This window comes from Aplidium turbinatum, chromosome 2, assembly GCF_918807975.1.
Source record: "Aplidium turbinatum chromosome 2, kaAplTurb1.1, whole genome shotgun sequence".
In the NCBI taxonomy this organism is placed as follows: domain Eukaryota; kingdom Metazoa; phylum Chordata; class Ascidiacea; order Aplousobranchia; family Polyclinidae; genus Aplidium; species Aplidium turbinatum.
In genome coordinates this window covers 36,645,861-36,666,507 of record NC_137473.1, presented here as the reverse complement: position 1 = coordinate 36,666,507, position 20,647 = coordinate 36,645,861, and the positions used below count along the sequence as shown (strand labels likewise).

Sequence of the window (20,647 nt, the reverse complement as noted above, 5' to 3'; positions counted from 1 at the left end):
AATATGTTAAAATTGAATTCCTATTTCTTAGCTAAGTAAAATAAATGACAAACCTTTTCTTTTTGACTATCATTAAACTTGCTCAATAATACTTTCAAGTATCACGAATAATACTTGAAAGTGTTATTCGAGGACACAACAATGGCGACTTTGGTGCGAGTTTAACCAAGATTTTTGAATTGTTATATCGTTGAAGCAATATTGCAGATTTTTTTGTTGTGGAAATATTCAGCAAATGCCCCCCTCAAAAAATCTTAACGTTAGAAGGGTTATAAAACACATTTTTGTATGGAAAACGAAATGCATCAATCAGCCTCTTAATTTTTGCTTCTAAAATGCGACATATAAGGCCGTATCTTGGTGGACCTTTAGGAATTTGCATGTAGCATAAAAACTCTTTATAACATAAGAGACTATCTTGGACGACTGAATCAAATATGTCACTTCTTGAGTTAATCGTTTCAATTCAAAAACCTTACAACAGCCCATGATTTGTTAAACAAACACTGTCATTGTGCAACCAATCTCTTCAGCACGTACACAGGACTACAGACCATCGGAGCCGAGACTGTGTGTGAAGTTGAGTTGGACCAAAGCACGTTTGGTCTTCATGTGGAGAATCTCTTGAACGATCAACCATTGATGGGTTATGTTCCTGAAGCACGCACTGATGATGAGTTTGGTAATAACATGCGTTATTAGTAATTTAGTAATGTGTTTGTTCTATCCAAGTTTATATCTAAGTGGATAAAAACTTCCTTAAGGTCAAGTCCGTCTTTGACCTTGTAATTAAGTACCTTGCCAAAACACAATCGTGTACCCCTAGTGAGAATTGAACCGACTGTCTCCCAACTTGGCCACGTAGCTGGCACTCAAAAGTGAACTGTAGTTTTCTGATTAGTAATCGCATGAATCAAGTCAGCCTACACACGTGAGGATGCCTTCAAAAGTTAAAGCAAGTTACTTCCAGGATGGTTTATTATTATTGTTCGTCACGATATTAGGTGGAATGGCCAATTGCAACTGAGTGTAAGCAATGTAGAAATGTCATTTAATGTCCAAAGACGAGCGTTTTCTTTGCCAAAATATTTGAAAATTTACAAGTTTTATTTGCAGGATGTAGTGAGGTTCTGCGGCATTTTTATCGTTTCTGCTGCTACAGTCGAGTGTCCAAACAGTTTTTTTCATTCCGAAGACATTGCTCACGATTAATTACGACGTCAGTACTAGAATGGCGTTATCGTTTCATTTTGTACATTTTGGTTGTAGATGCAAAAAGGAAAATATCTTATGAGAAGAACATTGAAGATGAAACTGCACCCGTAGAAGTAAGTTGGGTAGATGCTCAATGTAAGGGTTCGTAAAAGTACAGTATGTCCAACTACCTGCCAAGAGAAGGTTGTGTTTAACAAAAGTGCTGCCAGACATTTTCCAACTTTGTATCAAAATTATATTTCAAAGTAGTGGTCGCTCAAATCTTGCCTGTTTAAAAACTAGTAAATCAATAGTTTAAAGCTGCAAAAAATTGTTCTCAAGCCATTCGTAATTATGTCATCTTCCAAAGTGTAAAATTTATCTACAAAACTTAAACTACAGTAAAAAGAACTTGCAGATTTACTGTGGAAAATAGATTACTAAGCCATTGAAAACTTGGAAAAACGTAAAGTGAACCTCAGGAATATATAGATTCATATTTCAACTGTTAAAGCCTGTACTTTTTTCAGGTTATAAAAAGGTTAAATTTTCAGGTTAAATTTGCAAGAACTAAGGTGGTTTGATAAATGAATAAAAATCGGTTTTGCTTAATTTTGAAATACTTTTTCACGAGCAAGTTTTGGGTCACCGCAACTGCAAAACAATATCTTTTAAAAAGCATAAAAAACCCTCTGGCAACACTTTTATTCAACGCACTTTTCGCTTTGCAGTTAGTTGAACATTCCACACATATATGAATCTTTGGCTCAGTCTGATTCAATACTATTGTATTTCGTAGGTTCAATCTGTGTGAATAAAAAAATAACAGTAACATCTCAAGTACATGTAGCGCCACAAAAAGTGAAATTTGCATAACTTTTAACTCTTTTTTTCCCTCTTTAAAGATAATGTGGAGCTACATGTACTTGAGAGGTTACAGTTATTTTTTTATTCACTTGTTGATTTATGCATATCAGTTTGTATTCTCTGTGGATCCTTCTCTTGTATCATGAGTCAATCCTATAGATTTTTGCTGATACACCTCTTCATTTTCTTTTATTTTTATATTTTGGTTTTTCGGTCCTTTCAGGCTTGTCATAACATTCGCTGCTTCTTTTTAACCAGCATAGGACGCCAACCCGATAACGCAGAAACCCTAATGCAAACTTATACTGTACCAGGAAAGCTTGTTATTAAATTTAAAGAACTTATGCTTATTTTCGAAACTTTATGTTTATTACATGCAACAGTTCTGCTTAAATGCTGAAGCTACACCCGCCTTTAAATAAATGATCTAAACGTCTCAAGCCTATGGCGCTTGTGAATGTCTTTTTTGATCCAGTTTTGGAGCTAACGATAGTTTTACCATTTTTGTAGCCCGATAATGACAGCACGCCACCTGGCAAGATGCAAGTTACTGCAGATATCAAGGCAAAAGAAGGTTGGCATTATTTTGTTCATTTTATAATTTTATATGCCATAAAGAAAAAGCATAGTGTAGTATTTCACGTATTTTCAACTTTGGCGTCTGTGTCACCTTTTCACAACTGCAAATTAAAGATCATTTTCTTCTTACTGTGCTCGCAGCATTTTGAGTGTTTAAAAAAAAAAACTTCACCAAATAAAAGCATCTTTGTGGTTGTAAGACCGTATGTGCATTGTACATTCGACTGAAATAAGCGATATGTTTTTTTCGGCTTTTGTGTCTCATCAGCATCAAATTGACAACATAAAGTCGACCGAATTCATAAGAATAATAAGCTTAAAGTGCCTCTGACAGGTAAATAAATTCGCTAAATTTACCCAAGATACCAAAAAGATGACACTAACAAACTTCCCTGACCTGCAAATCGTAAAAAATATCAACAGGCTACTAAGTTACACGCTTGCAAACTTTCGTTGACATCGGCGAATCTGGCACTCATTCAGTTGCGAAAATAAAAACGGCAACACCACTGTGTCGTCACAGTAAGCGGGAAGGATACATTCTTTCTCTGTGATGACTTGGTAAAGTATGGTACGGCTACTGCAAATCGTGAATGTGTGTGGCTCTGTTGGTCTAAAGCATGTGCAAATTAAGAATTACCGAAATGAAAAAGTGAACTTATTATTACTATCAGGTTTCGATCAAATAGGTTGAGTTTACTTTTATCAAACAGCATCTCAATTCAATTGAAATTGCAGTTTCATAGGGCTACAATTTTCATACTTTTTTATTGTCCTAATCTGGCTATAGCCATTTGCAGTGTAACAACAGTATCTCACAAACAGTACCTTTAATTTATGGTTGAGGCAATGCCTACAAATTGCTGTTTATGTGACATTGTCAGTGACAAAGACCGTGTGCTTTCTTTTCCCACTTTCCCACAAAACAAAGTACTGAGAAGAAAATGGTCAAAGTTTTCTTCAAGTGTTCGAAAGTGGGATGGGCCATACAAAACTAGTCGTATATGTTCACTTCACTGAAGATGATTTTGTTAATACCACTCAAGTAAAAATGCCTACAGGCATGTGTTGGAGTGTATACTAAAAGGTGATGCTCTCGGAAGCAACAATCGGATTGTGATACCGTCATGCATTGTTTGGCGAATCCGAAACAATTTTCCAGATCCAGATGGCCGTTACACAGGATTTCAATGGCCAACTGAAGGCACATTATGAGAGAAAGAGAGAACTTTTATTTATTTTTGGATAGTGATGATGAATTAAATATTATGAATGATGATTCGTACGATTTCTTCATTTTTCACTTCAAGTATATTTTAGGTTTTGTAGGAACGTATCCAGTACAGTTTTATTAAACTGCAAAAAACAATAAATCTTCGAAAAAAGCAAACGCTTGTACCAACTCCGACCAAACTGTGATCCACCAATTACATCTAAGAAGCGTTTGTTTTATCCGTTGCTAACGACGTCCACTTAGGATGACGTAATACCACCAAAGTCATCCCAGAGCAGTGAAATATGGAGTTTCGCCTGTGGTGGCGCTGCGGAGCAGTCGTTTGATTAAATTACGCCCTAACCAGTCGAGCTACGAGGTTAAGATTAAAAAGTTCGCTTAGTGTATTTCTGCGCTAGGAAATGCTTTCAAAAGTTACTATACTTGGATCCAACCTGTCAGGGGCACTTTAAGAATAATAATAAGAATAAGAAAATAAGAATAAATAAGAATGTTAATAATAATACTAATAATAATAATAATAATAATAAGCTTGTTTGATCAGAGAAGCGCTATTGGATGCCCACTCCTTGTAGTACAAGTTTGTTTCTGTTCAGATCCTCAGAACCACCTAAACGAGGCGGTAAAAGATCTCATCAATGATATTTTGAAATCCGTGGAGGAAGCAGTTTGTGTGAAAGAGATTGTTAACGAAATGGATCAAGTTGAAGAGGCAACTTCTGAATGTGAAGTGGTTGAGGAAGAGAAAAGCTCTTCTCTTGGACCAGGAGGATCCACGGAGAAAAAGCGCAGAAGACGCAGAGGAGACAGCTGCTGTATTATTGAAAAAGATGGTGCATTAAAAGAGGTATTTACGTGAAAGAAAAGAATCACTCCGACTTTGATTAAAACAATGTGTGATTGCAAACAGTTTTGTGATACCGAGTGGTTAAATATCTGCCTTCACATGCAATTAAACCAGTACCAGTAGTGACTAATTGCTGTTTCAAAAATTATTTCAATTTCTGTAGGGTCCTTGGTTAGTCAGGGAAGATAGCTGGTAATCCTTCCTCGTTCATATTTATCTAGCGGCTTGTATTTTGTGGTTTAACAGGTTTATTCAAAACCAGTGTTGCCCCTTTGCTTAATGTGAACGTAGTAGTAGTAGTCCAGTTTTAATCCGGTGATGTCCCCGTTACCGAGGGTGAGGGTGGCCAGGATCTTTTAATCCAACTCGTTTGGCCCTAGAACAAGGCAGTTGGATCTGAAACTGAGAAAACCTTCTTGAAAAGTTTTTGGCGGCATACCTATGATGATTTTTGTTGAACGCTGTTTCCGAAACTTCGTCAAATGTGTTGTTTTTTAGAAACCACTAGCGCTGAGATATTTTTGAACGAGATATTCTTACAAGATCAAGCTTATGATGATTTTGTTGAAAAGCTCTTCCTAAAAAATCCTCTTTTTCAGAAGTCATTGGCACTGAGATTGCTCTGTTCTGACGATGACCTGGAGGAAGATTGCTCAGAAGAATTAGGCGTCTCCATGCTCCCTCAAAAAAATGGTGATTTGTACATACAAAATTTAAGAAAAAAACCTATAGTATAGAACAAACTTAAAACACTAAATTTTATTGTTTCAGATGAGAATGAAAAGGTCCCTTTCACAAACCAAGACAGGTGTGGAAGTTTTATAGGCTACGTCACTTTTTATGATTAGCACTGACGTTTTAAATCACTGTTTTCTTAATATCCCGCATTTGCTCAGTAACATAAGCACAGATTACAAAAAGAGAAACTCGACTTCTTGCAAAAATTAGTTTTAATACCAGCATTGTTGTTAACAGTTGCAATTTTAATAATTTGATTTTTTTACTCTTTTCAGTACAATAGAGGCCGAAATTTTAGAAGAAATTTCTGAAAAGCCATCAGAAGGATCGCTTCCAAGTGGTGGAAAGATCTCATCATCTGTAAACGACAATCTTTCATCCCCAGTTGAACCCACTCCTGATACTGAAAAATCTTCTTCTACCTTTGTCACAACAGCACATGTTAAAAATAGTTGTGGTGTTAAATCTTTGTCTCCTCCAGAAGATAAATTCTCCAACAATGAGCAAACTCTTTCCCCGAGACTCCGATCCTTCTCAGCGGATGCAGCTGAACCACCACTACTTGGAAGAAAAGTTGTCTATTTGAAGAAAGCGACTCCCAACAGTTCCACTTCAACTACGAATCAGAATAAACCCACAGGACAAGCATCTCCCGCTGTGGTTGTTTTGAGACCCAGATCGTTATCTGAGATTTCCTCACAAAAATTTTCCCAGACCAGCAAAGGGAATGTCACCGTCATCACTCCGATATCGAAGAAAACAAAAAGCCAACGCTTTCGTGTAGTGAGTCGAAAGCGGACTTTAGATAATACGTCATCAAATCCGAAAGCCCCAGTAGTATATAACGTTGTACCGGAAAAACAACGCAAAGTGAGCCCTTCTGCACTAGAAAACGAAAAGCAGCCAGAAACAAGCGGACGAAATTTACCAAAACTGATTTCTATCAGTGAACAAGTCACTTGTTCGGGTGACTCAATCCAAACTTCTGCGATCACTTCCACCGGTAAAATGACTCTATCTGTTCCTGGAGCTAAAGTGCAGTCTTCCGCCACTCAACCATTGACCAAAGAAGTATATCTTCATTTAAGTTCTTCCGGAGCCACCGTTCTACCTTCTACCAAATTAAAACCAACCAAAACCGAAAGACAAAATCCAGCGCCCGTAGCAAAACCACATAAAGCAAAATCGTACGTTTTAAAAAACACTAAAAAAGGTCTAATTGTCGTGAACCAAACGCCTCCCACTCAAGACCAAACTCCAGTGACCCCAAAACCATGCAGCTCTTCCTCATCCAGCTCAATGACCAGTCAAGTCTCACCAGCATCGAAACCACAAAGTTCCCAAGTCAATGATAACAAGGTCAGTATCGTAGTTTGCAATTGCGTTGCTCTGACATCTGCTGTATTCTATTCCATGTAAAGAGAACGTATTTTATGTCTCGTGTTCATTGTATCTTCGATTTGCACCTACAATGCTCCAAAGTTTCTAAAACTGGTTAATCTTAGTCAAATTTAACTGCCTGTACTTACGGAAGTGTAGATGATCAAATGATCATCTCCTGATTATATTCATGTGGCCATCCCTGATCCGGCGGCGCGTATCTCGACTTTCTTGTGGGATGGCGAAAAGTATCAGTTACACGATTGCCTATATTTTCTCAACTCACAGCCTATTGTGTTTCTCAAACACCATTGTCACTCTGGTTGCATCCAGGCTTCCAGGGTTACGCTGATGGTTGAAAATTTAGATTAAGTGGACTGGAAGGTAAGGAAGCCAATCGTGTCTACCTTTAGGCATGCGTTTAGATGTTCTGTCAAATGCGCATGCTCTTAAGGGGTGTTGAACCGGCGTGCCATACCAGGCTATGCAGCCGACGTGTCACAAATTTCTTGAGTTGTTTCAAAGTACTGTATTATCTGCCGAAAGATAAGTTTGTCATTTTCAAACAATTTTGATTTACAGCATGCCTCCACCGGCGGCACGAAACAAGGCAAGCAGTTGTCGCCGCAACAGATGCTTAGTTTCCAAGCCTTGCAAACCGCGCTGATGGGTGCTGGCGTTCAGTTGAATAAGCCTATGCAGATCAAAATTGAAAAGTCCAGTGGTAAGTTGGTAGTAGAACGCAAGGTTTTAAAGAACCAGTTACGCTAATACCCAGCTGTGTACTGTTTTGGGAGATTTGATCCTAGCGGAAAGCTGTTGTGTTTTTCTTGAGAAGAAAACGTTACAGTAAACAATATTCTCATTGCTGTTTGATTGAGATTCAGTATAGCTGCCCCTCATCCTTGGAAGATTCTCATTGACTCCAGTGACGGCTTGTATCAGTAGACCTCATCAAATGTCACAGCTTTCACGACCGCAGCTTTCACGAAAAGCTTTCACAGTCTTAAATTTTGCGTACTCAGTCTCCAAATGTTTCTGCTGCTTTGCGAGGCTGTTTCTTGATATGAAGTGATACAAGCTAACTAACAATTTTCTTCAGGTGCTCAAGCTTCTATGGACGACAAAAGCCAACAGCAGTTTGTCTTGACAACTGTAATTAATAAGCAGGTAAATCGACGTCAATTCGCGTTTAAGATACTGTTTTGAAAATCAGTTTTATGACTCGACTGTGATGGAAATTTGAGTAGTAGACGAAAGACAATCCGAAATTTTTATTTAGTTTTTTAGGTCGTGGTGTGTTTGACTGATATAATTAGAATGAATGTACAGAGAGCATGTTCACGATTCAAGGTTTGTAAAACCATTAACATTATCTCAATTTTAACTCCATGTTTTTGTCCGAATACTCCTTTTCAATACTTCTTATAGGTTAAAATCCATTATTTTTTTTACCGTAATTCAGTCTCTGACCAATATAAGCGTGTATATTTGTGTCGTCTTCTATATTGAAAGTCACATATTTGAAAGTTAGTGACATTACAATTTCATGTATAACTACAATTCCGCAGGGCAAGCAGCAGCTGGCATTGGTCACTGCAGACCGCCTCAAACAAGCTGCTAAGAACAAAGGGTTGGAAACTAGCTCTTCTAACAGAGAAAAGGGTTTGTTGTTCACTTCTTTGTTTTGCTACCAGTAAAATGTAAAGTGTCACTCGTAGAAGTTTTGCTTTGTTTGTTTTAGTGAACCTTGAACGCACTTTTGAACTAATTTCATATCAATAACCTTACCCTTCATCATTACAATATTGTTATAACATTAGTCTCCAATTAAAAAACTTCATAATTTTTCAACGTTTTGTGTTGGCTGGTTTACTCTATTCAGGTCCTTCTGTTGAGAGTCCTTCACAGCTGTCAATCAAATACGAGAACCTGGACAACGTGTTGAATTGCAACAAAGGGGGCAACCAAGACAACTTGCCGTTTCACAAGGTGCCGTCCTGTGCTAGCATATACTATCGATCAGCATGTGGAGAGAAAGGACTGCGTTGTTTTGGCACCTACAGGACTCATCAGCACCGCCCCAGACAGCAAATCAGTTGCAGAAAACAACTAATTTGCTGTTTGAGGCGCTTTATCGTTACCTGGTCATCGCTAACCACTTTTTTTCTAGTTACGTAATTGCTTTCTCTTTTCTGAAGAAAGCAACCTCTGTATCCAAGACAAAACACAATTTAGCGTTCTTAAAACTACCAACGCTTTTGTTCTTGACGGCTAAATTATTTTGATCAACTTTTTATTGGTTTTATTTCTGTTGTTTTGTTTCCTTACCGTATTGTTGTATCTGGTCAATTTAGATTTATTTAGAGAATCAGCATTGAGGCAGGAATGTTCACAAAGGAAACGTTGTGGATTTCATAGAGAAATTCAGTATCGCCCCTCCTTTTCGATGGCAACGTCTTCCCGCAACGTTCGGTTTTGCAACGTAAATATGTGACGACTTTATCCAGGTTGTTGGAAACAAGATCATGTCTCGGAAGGTCAAAGACATCAATAAAGAAGCTCTTCCTCTTGCGGCCCGGTACATTCCGCTCACCCGTGAAGGACGCAACATCACTGATCTTCCGTTTTGCGCCGAATCCGAAGCAGATTTCCTTGAGTGGAACGTTGGAAAGCAACGGGCGTCCGAAGTATGCGACTGCATATTGTTTCATACAAAGGAATCATGGCCTGCTGTTTTAATGCAACTTATTTCCTAGCAAGCACTAATGGCAACTTTTCTTAGCTGGAGTATGTTAGAATTAGTTTGTGCCAACTATTTGGTTCATTTTACAATCGTTGGAATACAGTGTAGTTTGTTACCAATATATGTGTAACCTTTTCACAGCATTATGTTTTGATGCCTTCTTGGTGGGTGGAGTTATGTGATCCATTGTTACAAAGTTGGAAACTTTGAACTGGAGAAAGCATTTCCAAGAACGTCGCTATTGAACTCGGTTTAAACATCGCAGAACTGACTTTTTATTAACAATTAACATGTAAAGTTTATTTTCTCAATTAAAGACGTTTGCAGTTGCAATTTAAAGTGGCGAAATGATTGTTACAGCAAGTTCCGTTTTTTTTTCGTGATTTTGCTCATTACTTTATAGAGCTCAACCTTTCCGTTTTTTCCCCTTGGTTTTCATAAAGTTTTTGATTTCGTAAATGTAGGCTACATTCTACGAGGCGTATTATTTAACTCTTCTTAAGCTAACACAACATATTTACAGTTGCAGAGGGCATGCATGATTCAAAAAGTCTTGAAATACGTTCGTGATCACACAACGGACATGAGCGGAGTGACCATCCCGTCAAAACGTTACATCATGGAATGGTGCCTCTTGAGAGGATATTCCATATTCACTGATGGTACGACGGGTTGTGTTTATTTTTTGACGTTTGCGACACGCTTCTATTCAAATGCAAGTTTTGGTTTCTTTGCGACCAGCGTAACGTTTGTAGAATTACTCGTGTTAGTCGTGTTCCCAGGAACGGTGGTTCGGTTCCACACTGAAGTAGGTCGAGGCTTGTATATTGTTTGTCACTAACATTAACTTTGAACTGGGAAGTAATTATTTTCATTTTTTTCAAAGCGAACGAACCACCGCGTTTGCCAAGGAGAAAAATTGATTGACAGGAAAATCTATAGATTTTAACATGTTTTCTATGCTTCGTTGAAGACACATCTTGTAACAAGGAAAGAGGTTTTAAACCAAAGTTGCTTTTGACTTTTGGGAAAAAACAAATTCAGTTCACCCCAAGGGTAAATTTGATAAAACATACAACACAATACTTCGTTGAAAGTAGATTGTAGTTTTGAAACTCTAATCAAGAATACACGCGCTTGAAAAATCCAAAGTCTCACACCATCACTGTTTCTTATCATTTATCACCCATTGTGTCCAGAATACGAGGTGGATGATGAGGATCTGAGTCCGAAAGAGGAGTTGGATCTGGCGGAAGTGAAAAGCACCATCACGTACAGCGATGAGCTTATTAGGAAGTTGGAGGAGACCCCAGCCTCCCGTCCATTACCCAAGTGAGAAGAAAATTAAATTTCAACATTCTTTTAAACGGTTTTACTGGAATCACTCGTTAACAGGTTTTGTCATGACAGGGTTGACAGGATCGCGCATATTTTTCACCTAGATTTTGTAACTTGTATCGAAAACTTGAGTTCGTTTCCACGAATGTTTGGTAAAACCGCACACTGTAGTATTGGCTTTGTTCCGTTTTCTCACGAGTCCACCAGGCCACGCATACTTGTTTCTCTTTATAAGGAACAGAGGAAAGTTTTTTTGACACAACGCTAGCTGTCGCCCACTGTAGGGTTCAGCTGTAAGTGGAGTTTGCTCTGTTCTTAACAATTTTGCGTAATTTCTTAGATCCGAAGAGGAAGAGGAAGTTGACATCATATCGGTTACTCCTCCGCAACGTCACACAATTCAAGTAAAGACGGAGCAGGTTGATGCAGATGCGACAGAAGATAGAAGGGTCTTCATCACTCCGACCGCCGAGATGCGGGCTGTGGATAGTTTGGCTAACCAGGTAGAACCCATGTTTATAAAGAGGTTAAAACCGGATTTGACTGACCCCCTTTGGTTTTACGTAAACGGTAATTCCCTTCATGCGAGTCGATCTTAGTTTGCAATCTTACTGTGATGCAAAAGTTACGGTTTGATTTCGTTGCCACCATTTCGCTTATAGAAATTTGTCTTTCATATCCGGATGAGCACAGGAGAAATAACTTGAGACATTAATTGAGATGGATCGCATGAATCCTTGTGGGTGACGTCAGTTATGATGTAGAATCTATCTATGACGTAGTGCTCCCCGTTTTTGTTGTGTCCAGGCTTATGTCTGGTGTGAAGATTGTAGTTTTTGTGAATAAGAAGGCGAAGAAGCGAATTTTCGTTTGCACTTTCAAGCATGCTATTCAGCATGTTGCCAAAACGTAGTCACATGCTGTTGACGAGATCAAACCGAAAACCTTTTGAACTCGAGACAGTTTCTCCCACTGCTTGGCCACGGAGCCAATGTGCTTTCACCTTTCGCTGCATTCGATGCTGAGTGCAAGGCACGCAGGCAATAAACACCGCAGCGAGTAATGATTTATCTCCATCAGATCGGCTTGAAGTTTGACGATGTGCCGATATCCGATGCAATCAATGCTCCTCTGTGCCAAGCCATCCTTGCCAAGGCTCTCCAGTTGTTCACCAAAGACTTGGCCACCGAATCGTTGGCATCCGCCATCTTAAGGTTGTCAATTTTTTTACCCTTTTATTTTTTGTGTGATTTGTCGCTTCTATCTTTCAGTGTTACAAGTACTCCATCAACACGATAGAAGCACTTCTGTTGCTCAACTATTTGAAGAAAAATACGTTAAAATAACACTCTCGGACCCGAAATAAGAAAAACGCTCTATATCCAAAGGAAACGCGGCGGTTTCTTCAAGTTTCCAATCCCTTAAAATCATGCTAAGGCCGTTTCCAAAAGTACCCCCGGTACTCTCCTGACCACGCTACTGCGAAGAGGTCAAATCATTCTCATTGTGTGTTCGGATTTTTTACGCTGGTCCATGGAGTCGAAAACGTGCGATTTTTTGCCTGAATAAGCTAAAACTAAGTTTGCTTAAAATTAAATTTTATATTGTGGCCGTGTCTCGACGTTTCATTAAGCGCCACGTTAGCGTGAGTGCGATCGAAGTTGCACGCACCAGATCTTTGTTTTTAACTTTTCTTCATCGCAGGAGAGACGGTGACGGTTCCGTGCAAAGAGTGCTTCCTGAGAAGATCGAGGTGGAAGATGTCGCCCGAGCTGTCCTTCATCATTCTTCTTTTGATGTGCTCAGTGATTCTAATTTAGGAAAAGAAACTCCTTTCATTCTTTGAATATGTTAAGGCCGGAAATGTAAACTGATCTATTAATGAATTCATTGCGTGCAATCTCGTTGCGAAATTGAGAACTGAATGTCTGGCTCATTCGTCGTTGTATGTACGATTGTACGTGCGTCGTTATCCTGCGTCTTCACTGCTACCTTGGTTGTTGCTGCTTTTGTGTCACAGAATAAAGATTTAAATTGTATGTTGTCTCTTTTGTGATTTAAAAGTTGATAAACCTTTGTGATTATCTGAAGGTAGGCCACTTTATTTTCAGAGAAAAAAAGTTGACTAATAATTCCAATTCTATCTTGAAAGACTTAGTTAAAGAAAGGCTTTTCGAAAAATAGTTTTTGGATACCCGAAATCAAGTTTGATGAGAAGTTTATTTTCGGAGTCCAAAGCATATTTAAAGCCCTTTCTGGTTCATCATTTAGGGTAGGGGTGAGCAAACTTTTTGGTTCGAGGGCCAAAAGTTTCTTAAAATTGGCCAGATGGGCCATGCAAGTATATACCGGTAGTGGACAAAGAGTGCTTATCTAGATCGCTTGGAGCACAAATAATTTAGCCAGTTTGCGACTATAAACTTATTAGCCTGTAGCACTGACTCTGCAACGCCACGTGAGCATAACTTTTTTTAGGTTTAGTTGTTGAGCGCCCAAATTTTTGCAAAAAGATATCGTAAATTAACTAGCCACGTTCTACTCTGGTGGTAGCCTTTGCGCTTGACCAAATCCATTTTTAGAACAGCACTTTTCAACCCGTGGGATGGTAGGCTACCCACTTGTGCGAATAAAAACTATTGTAATGCGATGACAAAAGTGGTGCGGATGAAAATCGTCCAAGATTTTTACTATTCTGTTTGTGCAATAATTCAAATAAGTCATATTGAAAGCAATAGCCGTGTGTCTGATTTCCTCATGCCAATTTAGTTTTTATTCTTTTTAAATATGCTTCATTATAGGGTTGCCAGTCCCGCGTTTTTTTTTCCCGGAATTGGGCTAGTTATTATTCAAAATCGCGAGAAAATTCAGCAGTTGCGGGTTTTGGGCTAGTTTTGCTTGCGGTTGCGTAATTTAGAAGTGTGCTATTTGTTAAATTTTACACTAGAAAAGAGCGTTTGGCTGTTTTGTAACACGTTTACGAGGCTAATGGTTTAACCGCGTGAAAAAAGCACACTGAATTTTAGGTCGGAGATCTTGATAGATTTTCAAAAGACCTAGTCATCTAAGCTCTTAAAGTTTTTTTTTTTAATTCCACTAGCTAGCCTACTTGGCTCAAGAGGCATTTAATGCACTAGAAATTAGTAACTGATCTGAAATATTCAGTAGTCCCTAATATAGGCTACTTAGGCTAAGTGGTTGATTAAAAAATGCTAATTTTCCTAATTTTTATACATGATAATAATTTTCGTTGTTGTTTGCTGAGTAATTGGGACTCCTTCCCAGTCTCATAAGGTTGAGAGCTCTTGAATTGCAATCAACTGCAGGTTTTTTTAAAGGATCGAACGTAATTCGCACAGCCCATAGGGTAACAGCAGTGGCGTATCCTGGTGGATTGAGCAAGGGAAGCAATAAAACTTTCAGGGACCAGAGCGAGCCGAAGGCACGCGTATTTCTATGGAGGGGCATGGGATATGCCACCCCTGAAAATTTTTGCAAAATTACCCTCAAATAATGGATTATAGGCCTAGTGCTTTCTGGACTTTTAGGGTAATATTTGTATGAAATTTATTAGCAAACAAACAGCTATTAACTTATCAAAGGTAGCTCTTACACACGAACGGGCAAACACTTCGGCTAAAATTAGAGAACACCAAAAACTCAGCTACACAAAAATTCAGGTAAACTGTTCAGCTACAGCTACCTACTGCAGTAGTAGCTTAAGCCAGTATTCATTTCAGTCAAGTCTAGCCTAGACCTCACATATCCTGTTTTATGCCAAAGTCTACCCAGCCAGGATAACAGTGTAAAACTAACTATAGGCTCAAAACTTTTCCTCACGAGGTCGATATAACCCTAATAGCGCCTTAGATTTTCTCATCACGTACCGGTACAATAGCCTACTCAACAGCTGTAGCGCACCCAGCATGGGGCTAAGGGGGCTCAACGCCCCCCCAAACCCGCCACCAAAAATCAAGTTTTTGTATGTTCCCCAAATAAATGTTGAGAAAAATAAACACGCCTCCAACAAATAAGTTAACTTTTTGTTTAAATTTGGGTTGTAGCTTTTGATTAACACTGCTTCCAGAATTTTGATGTCAAATTGGGATTTGCTTTTGCGTAAAATTTTAAATGAGTCAGCAGAGAATTTTCGATCGGTACAAAAAGAACACTCCATGATATGGTCTTTGATGGCACTTTTAAAGTTTAGATGCTCTCGTCGTCAAATGTCTGGTGGACATACCGATGTACCGTACGTCGATGCTGAAGCACACGGACATGTAAAACTGTATATGAAATTTGAGCAGAAAGACGAAGGCGTCTAGGACTTCAGTTGAAAATACGAACTAATTTTGAATGTTTTGTAAGTAGGAAAAATGTTCACATCAAATTTAATGTTTACAAAATTAGTGTTTTGTTTCAAACTGTTTTCGTGCTAGTTGTTGTTTTCGCACTTATTTGTATTGGCAAACAGGAAGCTAATTCTATTTTGTCATACATGAGGAAAAAGTCAAGATCTATAGAAGATTGCGAGAGTAGACGTAAGAATGAGGAAGCTGATGGTGCTAGTAGCATGGGGTTCATTAGGCTAACATCTAATCTGATTGAGAGAACAAATCCTGATGTATCGGCAACCGGTGGGTTGTGGGCCGTGAGTGCCTTAAATATTAATCAAAGGGATGGGTATTGGCCTATTGTCACTGTCACTCAGGGGCGTATCCTTAATGGAAGCAAGGGAAGCATTGCTTCCCCTACCAAAATTGGAGAAAAAAAAAGATAGTATTTTTCATTAAACGATTTCGTAATTTCTTTATCTGAATACGAATTAGAACAGTTTCTAACTCATGTCCCGTCTAGCTTTTAATTAAAAAAAAGTTGGAAGCTTACGGAAGCAGAGATTCGTACCGCATCCATTCCTCTCGTTTTTGCTATAAGAAGAAACAAGGTGAGAAACAAAGGAAAAAAGCAGAGGGAAGTTTACGCGATTTACGTTTCTTTCAACTAATCTGTAGAAGCAATGTATTATTCCGGTGCGTAATGAGAAAATCTAAGGCTTTGGGGTTATATCTGCCTTGCAAGGAAAAGTTTGAGCCTAAGATTAGATTTACACTGTTATCCTGGCTACTAGCCTACAGCAGTAGGTAGCTGTAACTGAGCAGTTAAGCTGAATTTTTGATGTTTTCTAATTTGAGCCGCAGTTTTTGCCCGTTCGTGTAAGAACTATACCTTTCATTTTAAGTTAATAGCTGTTTATCTGCTAATAAATTTCATACAAATATTACCCTAAAAGTGTTTCCAGAAAGCACTATAATCCATTATTCAAGTGTAATTTTGCAAAAATTTTCCGGGGGGTCATGCCCCCGGACCCCCCCTAGGATACGCGTGCCTTCGGCACGCTTTTACTCCCACAACTTTCATTGCTTCCCTTGCTCAACCCACCAGTATACACCACTGCTGTCAGTATTGTCACAAATCACTCAGCCGACATTTCTGAATTAGCCCCTGCCTAAACTTTTTTCTGGGTGCACTACTGCTCAACAGAGTAGGCCTACGCGATTCGGAAACTGCTTCCACAGATTAGTGAAAAGAAACCTAAATCGCGTAAACTTTGCACTGCTTTTTTCCTTTGTTTCTTACTTGCTTCTTCGTATAGCAAAAATGAGAGCAAGGGATGCGGTACGAATCTCTGCTTCCGTAAGCTTCAAACTTTCTTTAAATTAAAACCCAGCTGAAATCATACGGGGACATGGGTTAGAAGCTGTTTTAATATTGTATTCAGGTAAAGAAATTATGAAATCGTTTTACTGAAAAATATCACCTTCTCTATTTTCAATTTTGACAGGGGAAGCAATGCTTCCCTTGAGGATACGTCCCTGGGTAACAAGCTTATCCCTCGACAGTGAGAGCAGAGTGCTCATCAAATCCACAACGACGGATGCAGAGGCGAGCACTCAAACCACTAACCCATTGTGCCGATTATTGTTGTGACCAAAAAATTTTTTTTCAAGTTTTTCAAATTGTAAGACCTACTTACCGAAAGCAGTAACGACTCGAGTGAAGTAGGCTAAATCAGAGTTGAAGTCAGATCAATCCATTACAACAGCGTTTTTCAAAGTGGGCGAAATCGCCCCCCTGGAGGCTAAAAAATCAAAGGGGGCGATCGGGGGGCGAAAACACTCGAAGAGGGCGAATTTATCAAACCACCAATAACAGTTCAACGCGCTAACAAATGTCCAACGCGCAAACTATTTACTGCAAATAGATGACTCCACCTTGACCGATAATGTATCGCTGCTGCTTGGATATATGCGTTTTGTTCATAATATGAGAACAAGAAGAAATGATTTTTGCGCTCAGTCTTCTTACAGATATTCGGGCATCAAGCATCTTTAATGCAGTAAAAAACTTCTACGAAGAGAAGGGGATTCCACTGAAGAATATTCTACAATGCGCAACTGATGGTGCTCCGGCAATGGTTGGAAAGCATCGAGGGTTCATTGCACTGATGAAAAGAGCAATTCCTGGACTTATTGTATTTCATAGTGTAATTCACCGTGAGCATTTGGTTGCCCGTAATCTCAGTCCTGAACTGCATGAATCACTGAATATTGGGATAAAATGCGTCAACAAGATAAAAGCGCAGGTCAAAATGTCTCAGTTTCCCAATTTGAGCGAGAATGTTATTACAGAAGAACAACGGCAAAAATACTGCTCACATTTAGACATGCTTCATAAAGACATGGAACTTCGCTTTCCAGATGTCGTGGACTTCCATGTTCCAAACTGGGTGGTACAACCATTTTCTACCGAACCTACAGACATACTGTAGAAGTGGAATTTCAAGAGCAGTTCATTGATATGCAAACAGATGATGAGTCAAGAGTGAAATTCAGAAATGATCGATACGATTTGTTTTGGTGCCAGGTTGCTGGCAAATATGAGCTTCTCTGGAAAGAAGCTAGAAGAATGTGAATTTTGTCGTTTCCTACTTCACATATGGTTGAAAAGGGGTTTTCGGCTGTGGCATTGATGCTTTTAAAGCAAAGACATGCTTGTTAGTTCATAAACGGGATGATCGTCGACTCTATCTTACGAAGATGTCGCCAAACATTTCAAAACTTTGTAAAAGTCGCCAAGCTCATCCATCCCATTGAACATTATCATGTATTCATGTTACTGTCAATTTCGTTGATTAAGTTCCTAAAACTAAATTTGTCTATCACTCTATTTAATTATCAATGTTTATTTTACTTTACAGAATTAGGGGGGCAAAATTTTATTTCAATAACGAAAAGGGGGCGATGGACTAAAAAAGTTTAAAAAACACTGCATTACAACATAAGCCATCGACTTAAAATCAGCTTAGTAGCATGATTTTATTGAATACATTTTTACATTGTTATTCCATAAACAGAGAAAGCAAATAGCTGAAAATTAACTATTCTTGTTTTGTGCGGATGAAATTTTTGCGAAATAAACAAGTGCATAACGTTGTTTCAAAGTTTGAAAATCACTGAGTTAGACCATCGTTATTGCCCGATACGGTTGATCTAACGTAATTGCCATTTTCATAGAATAAAATAATTTATCTTTTGTTGCATGCGTGACAAGCTACTAAGCGCAAGCTCGAATACAATTCTTATGAATTTCATTAGATTCAAAGCATAAGGTGTTTCAAGGTAAATTGAATTTTATCTCCTGTAGGGGTAGGCTATGCCCTGTTATTGAATTTTTGCTGCGCAAATTAAACTACAGAATTCGGTTTGCTTTGCAAAATGCATTGTCTTTGCATGGTATACCGTATGTTAGTCTACCCGACTTGCTGATCAAGTAGGCTAAGCTAAAACTAAAGAACGAGAACATTAGCAAATTCTTTGAATATTTCCGTCTAAATTTTTATTAGTTGTAGACTACGTAGCGCACTAACGGGTGTGTTCTTCAACATAAAGGCATATTTGTTGAACGAACATTTTTTCACTTTAACGAAAACCATTTAGGCTAAGCCTGTGTCTCCACAGTAAAATTAATGTTTTTTTAAAAGGGTAGTCTAATACATTTTTGTTTAAAAGAAGGAACTTTCACTTTCCCAAAAACGACTGGTTCTTTGCAACAAAGCCAAAGATTCATAAAACTATACATTCTTGATGGAAGCACTAAGCAGTTCCTATATTATAGTGCATTTCATTTTCAAAGACGAGATTAAATTGAGAGAACGAGCATCTGAAACTGTTAAAAACATTTGCTAAGCTTTGTGAGATTTTTCATGTAGCCTACACAAAAATAAGGTAAATAATTTTCCTAACGTTTCAAATTTTGCATTGCTATTGAGACTGAAGGGTTGGTTTATTTGATGCATTTATGACATGTCATTCTATGAGATTACTGTGGTAGCCAATAAATACTGTTTTGGACAACAAGTTTTCAAAATGTTGGCCTATCAGTTATTGGACTTTTTAGCTTAAGTCTACTTATTTTAAATCGGAACCAGCGCTTTTGATAATGTAAGTATTTTGGAAAATATGTCAATACCACGTGATTGACTGCTTGCGGAGTTACGGCACTAAAGAACGCATCATGCTCTTTAGGTTTGACAGCAGTTTACCACATGATCATGAAAAGCGTTGATTCCGATTAATTTGTATTTTTTTTTAGCGTGAATGCCTTTGGAGCGTGAAACAAGAGTCTACAGGTCGTTACGGAATTTGCTGATTAGATCAGTGAAAAGATTATGTCACAAAAATTTAACTTTATATGGACGTGTTTACATGTGTTGTTGTCAAGCGGAAAAATGAAATTTCCATCAATTTTCTATTCTGTCTTATTTGAACTTATCAATAACGTATGTTTCCTTTGAAAAACAAGCTTGTTATGCAATGGAAGAATTGACATTGAAATATTTTGTTTTAGATTTTAGCCTTTTACTAGGGCATGGCAGACTATTACTTCAAAATAAGCTATTCAACTTGTTTGTCCGCTCTAGCCCTTTGATAAATTTACTAAGTTCCACAATGAGTTTTCATTTCTTTGTGTATTCTAGTTGTTCTCCAGCGGAACCATAGTGGTCGATCTTAACCAGTTCTGACCAGTTTGTGCAAATCATTTTCGAATATTACTAAAGGTATGTGAGCTGGTTATTGGAGTGAAACAGGTTGTTGTTGCCTGGAGAATATATTCCATAACGACAAAGAAACATTTTTAGAAAAAGCAGATTTCCACCAATGACTGGAACAGTGAAAAATTGCTTACTTTGTCAAGGAACCTTAATAATGTTTCCGAGCCGCCCAGCTGCAGCATTCAAACATATTTTACTCACTGAAACTGTCTCTGTTTGAGTTTTTGAAGCAAACAAACTAACCACAATTCTGAAAGATACAGTCAGTAGTGTGGTGCAGCCGAAGCATGTATAGAAGCTCCATTCCGCCACCTCTGCGCTAGAAATCTTGAAATAGACCAGGCAAAATCTGGTTCTATTAAATTTATTTGGCATTTTATGAAAGTTACAATCAAAGTGCCACGCAGGGCGGCAAGCTATCTATGAAATTACCTGTAACAGCAAGCCCCTGGATGCAGTTACTATTTTCTTTGCGTCATGTTTATGAACCTGTGTTTATGAAGAAAACACTTTTTTGAAAAAAGGAAAGCATTTTCTTTTCAGGCTTAGATAACTTTAAAAATGAATTGACTTAAATTTGACAATCAGTTGTCACAATTAGCCTACCGTTCAGCC

The 20,647-nt window shown here is 38.3% G+C and overlaps 1 protein-coding gene across 1 annotated transcript in view; it reads left to right on the top strand.

Moving 5' to 3' along the window:
- Positions 1-12,962, top strand: part of LOC145765268 (uncharacterized) — a 46,588-nt gene extending 33,626 nt beyond the window's left edge. Inside the window, exons 9-25 of the mRNA XM_082577067.1 lie at positions 534-682; positions 1,270-1,328; positions 2,572-2,635; positions 4,471-4,721; positions 5,321-5,414; positions 5,493-5,529; positions 5,735-6,818; positions 7,422-7,563; positions 7,942-8,009; positions 8,411-8,504; positions 8,725-8,831; positions 9,350-9,529; positions 10,109-10,247; positions 10,785-10,917; positions 11,264-11,426; positions 12,004-12,137; positions 12,628-12,962. Of these exons, the coding sequence (XP_082433193.1) occupies positions 534-682; positions 1,270-1,328; positions 2,572-2,635; positions 4,471-4,721; positions 5,321-5,414; positions 5,493-5,529; positions 5,735-6,818; positions 7,422-7,563; positions 7,942-8,009; positions 8,411-8,504; positions 8,725-8,831; positions 9,350-9,529; positions 10,109-10,247; positions 10,785-10,917; positions 11,264-11,426; positions 12,004-12,137; positions 12,628-12,769 (3,040 nt within the window). The 3' untranslated portion in view covers positions 12,770-12,962. The remainder of the gene's footprint in view (positions 1-533; positions 683-1,269; positions 1,329-2,571; positions 2,636-4,470; positions 4,722-5,320; positions 5,415-5,492; positions 5,530-5,734; positions 6,819-7,421; positions 7,564-7,941; positions 8,010-8,410; positions 8,505-8,724; positions 8,832-9,349; positions 9,530-10,108; positions 10,248-10,784; positions 10,918-11,263; positions 11,427-12,003; positions 12,138-12,627) is intronic.
- The last annotated feature ends 7,685 nt before the right edge of the window (positions 12,963-20,647 follow it).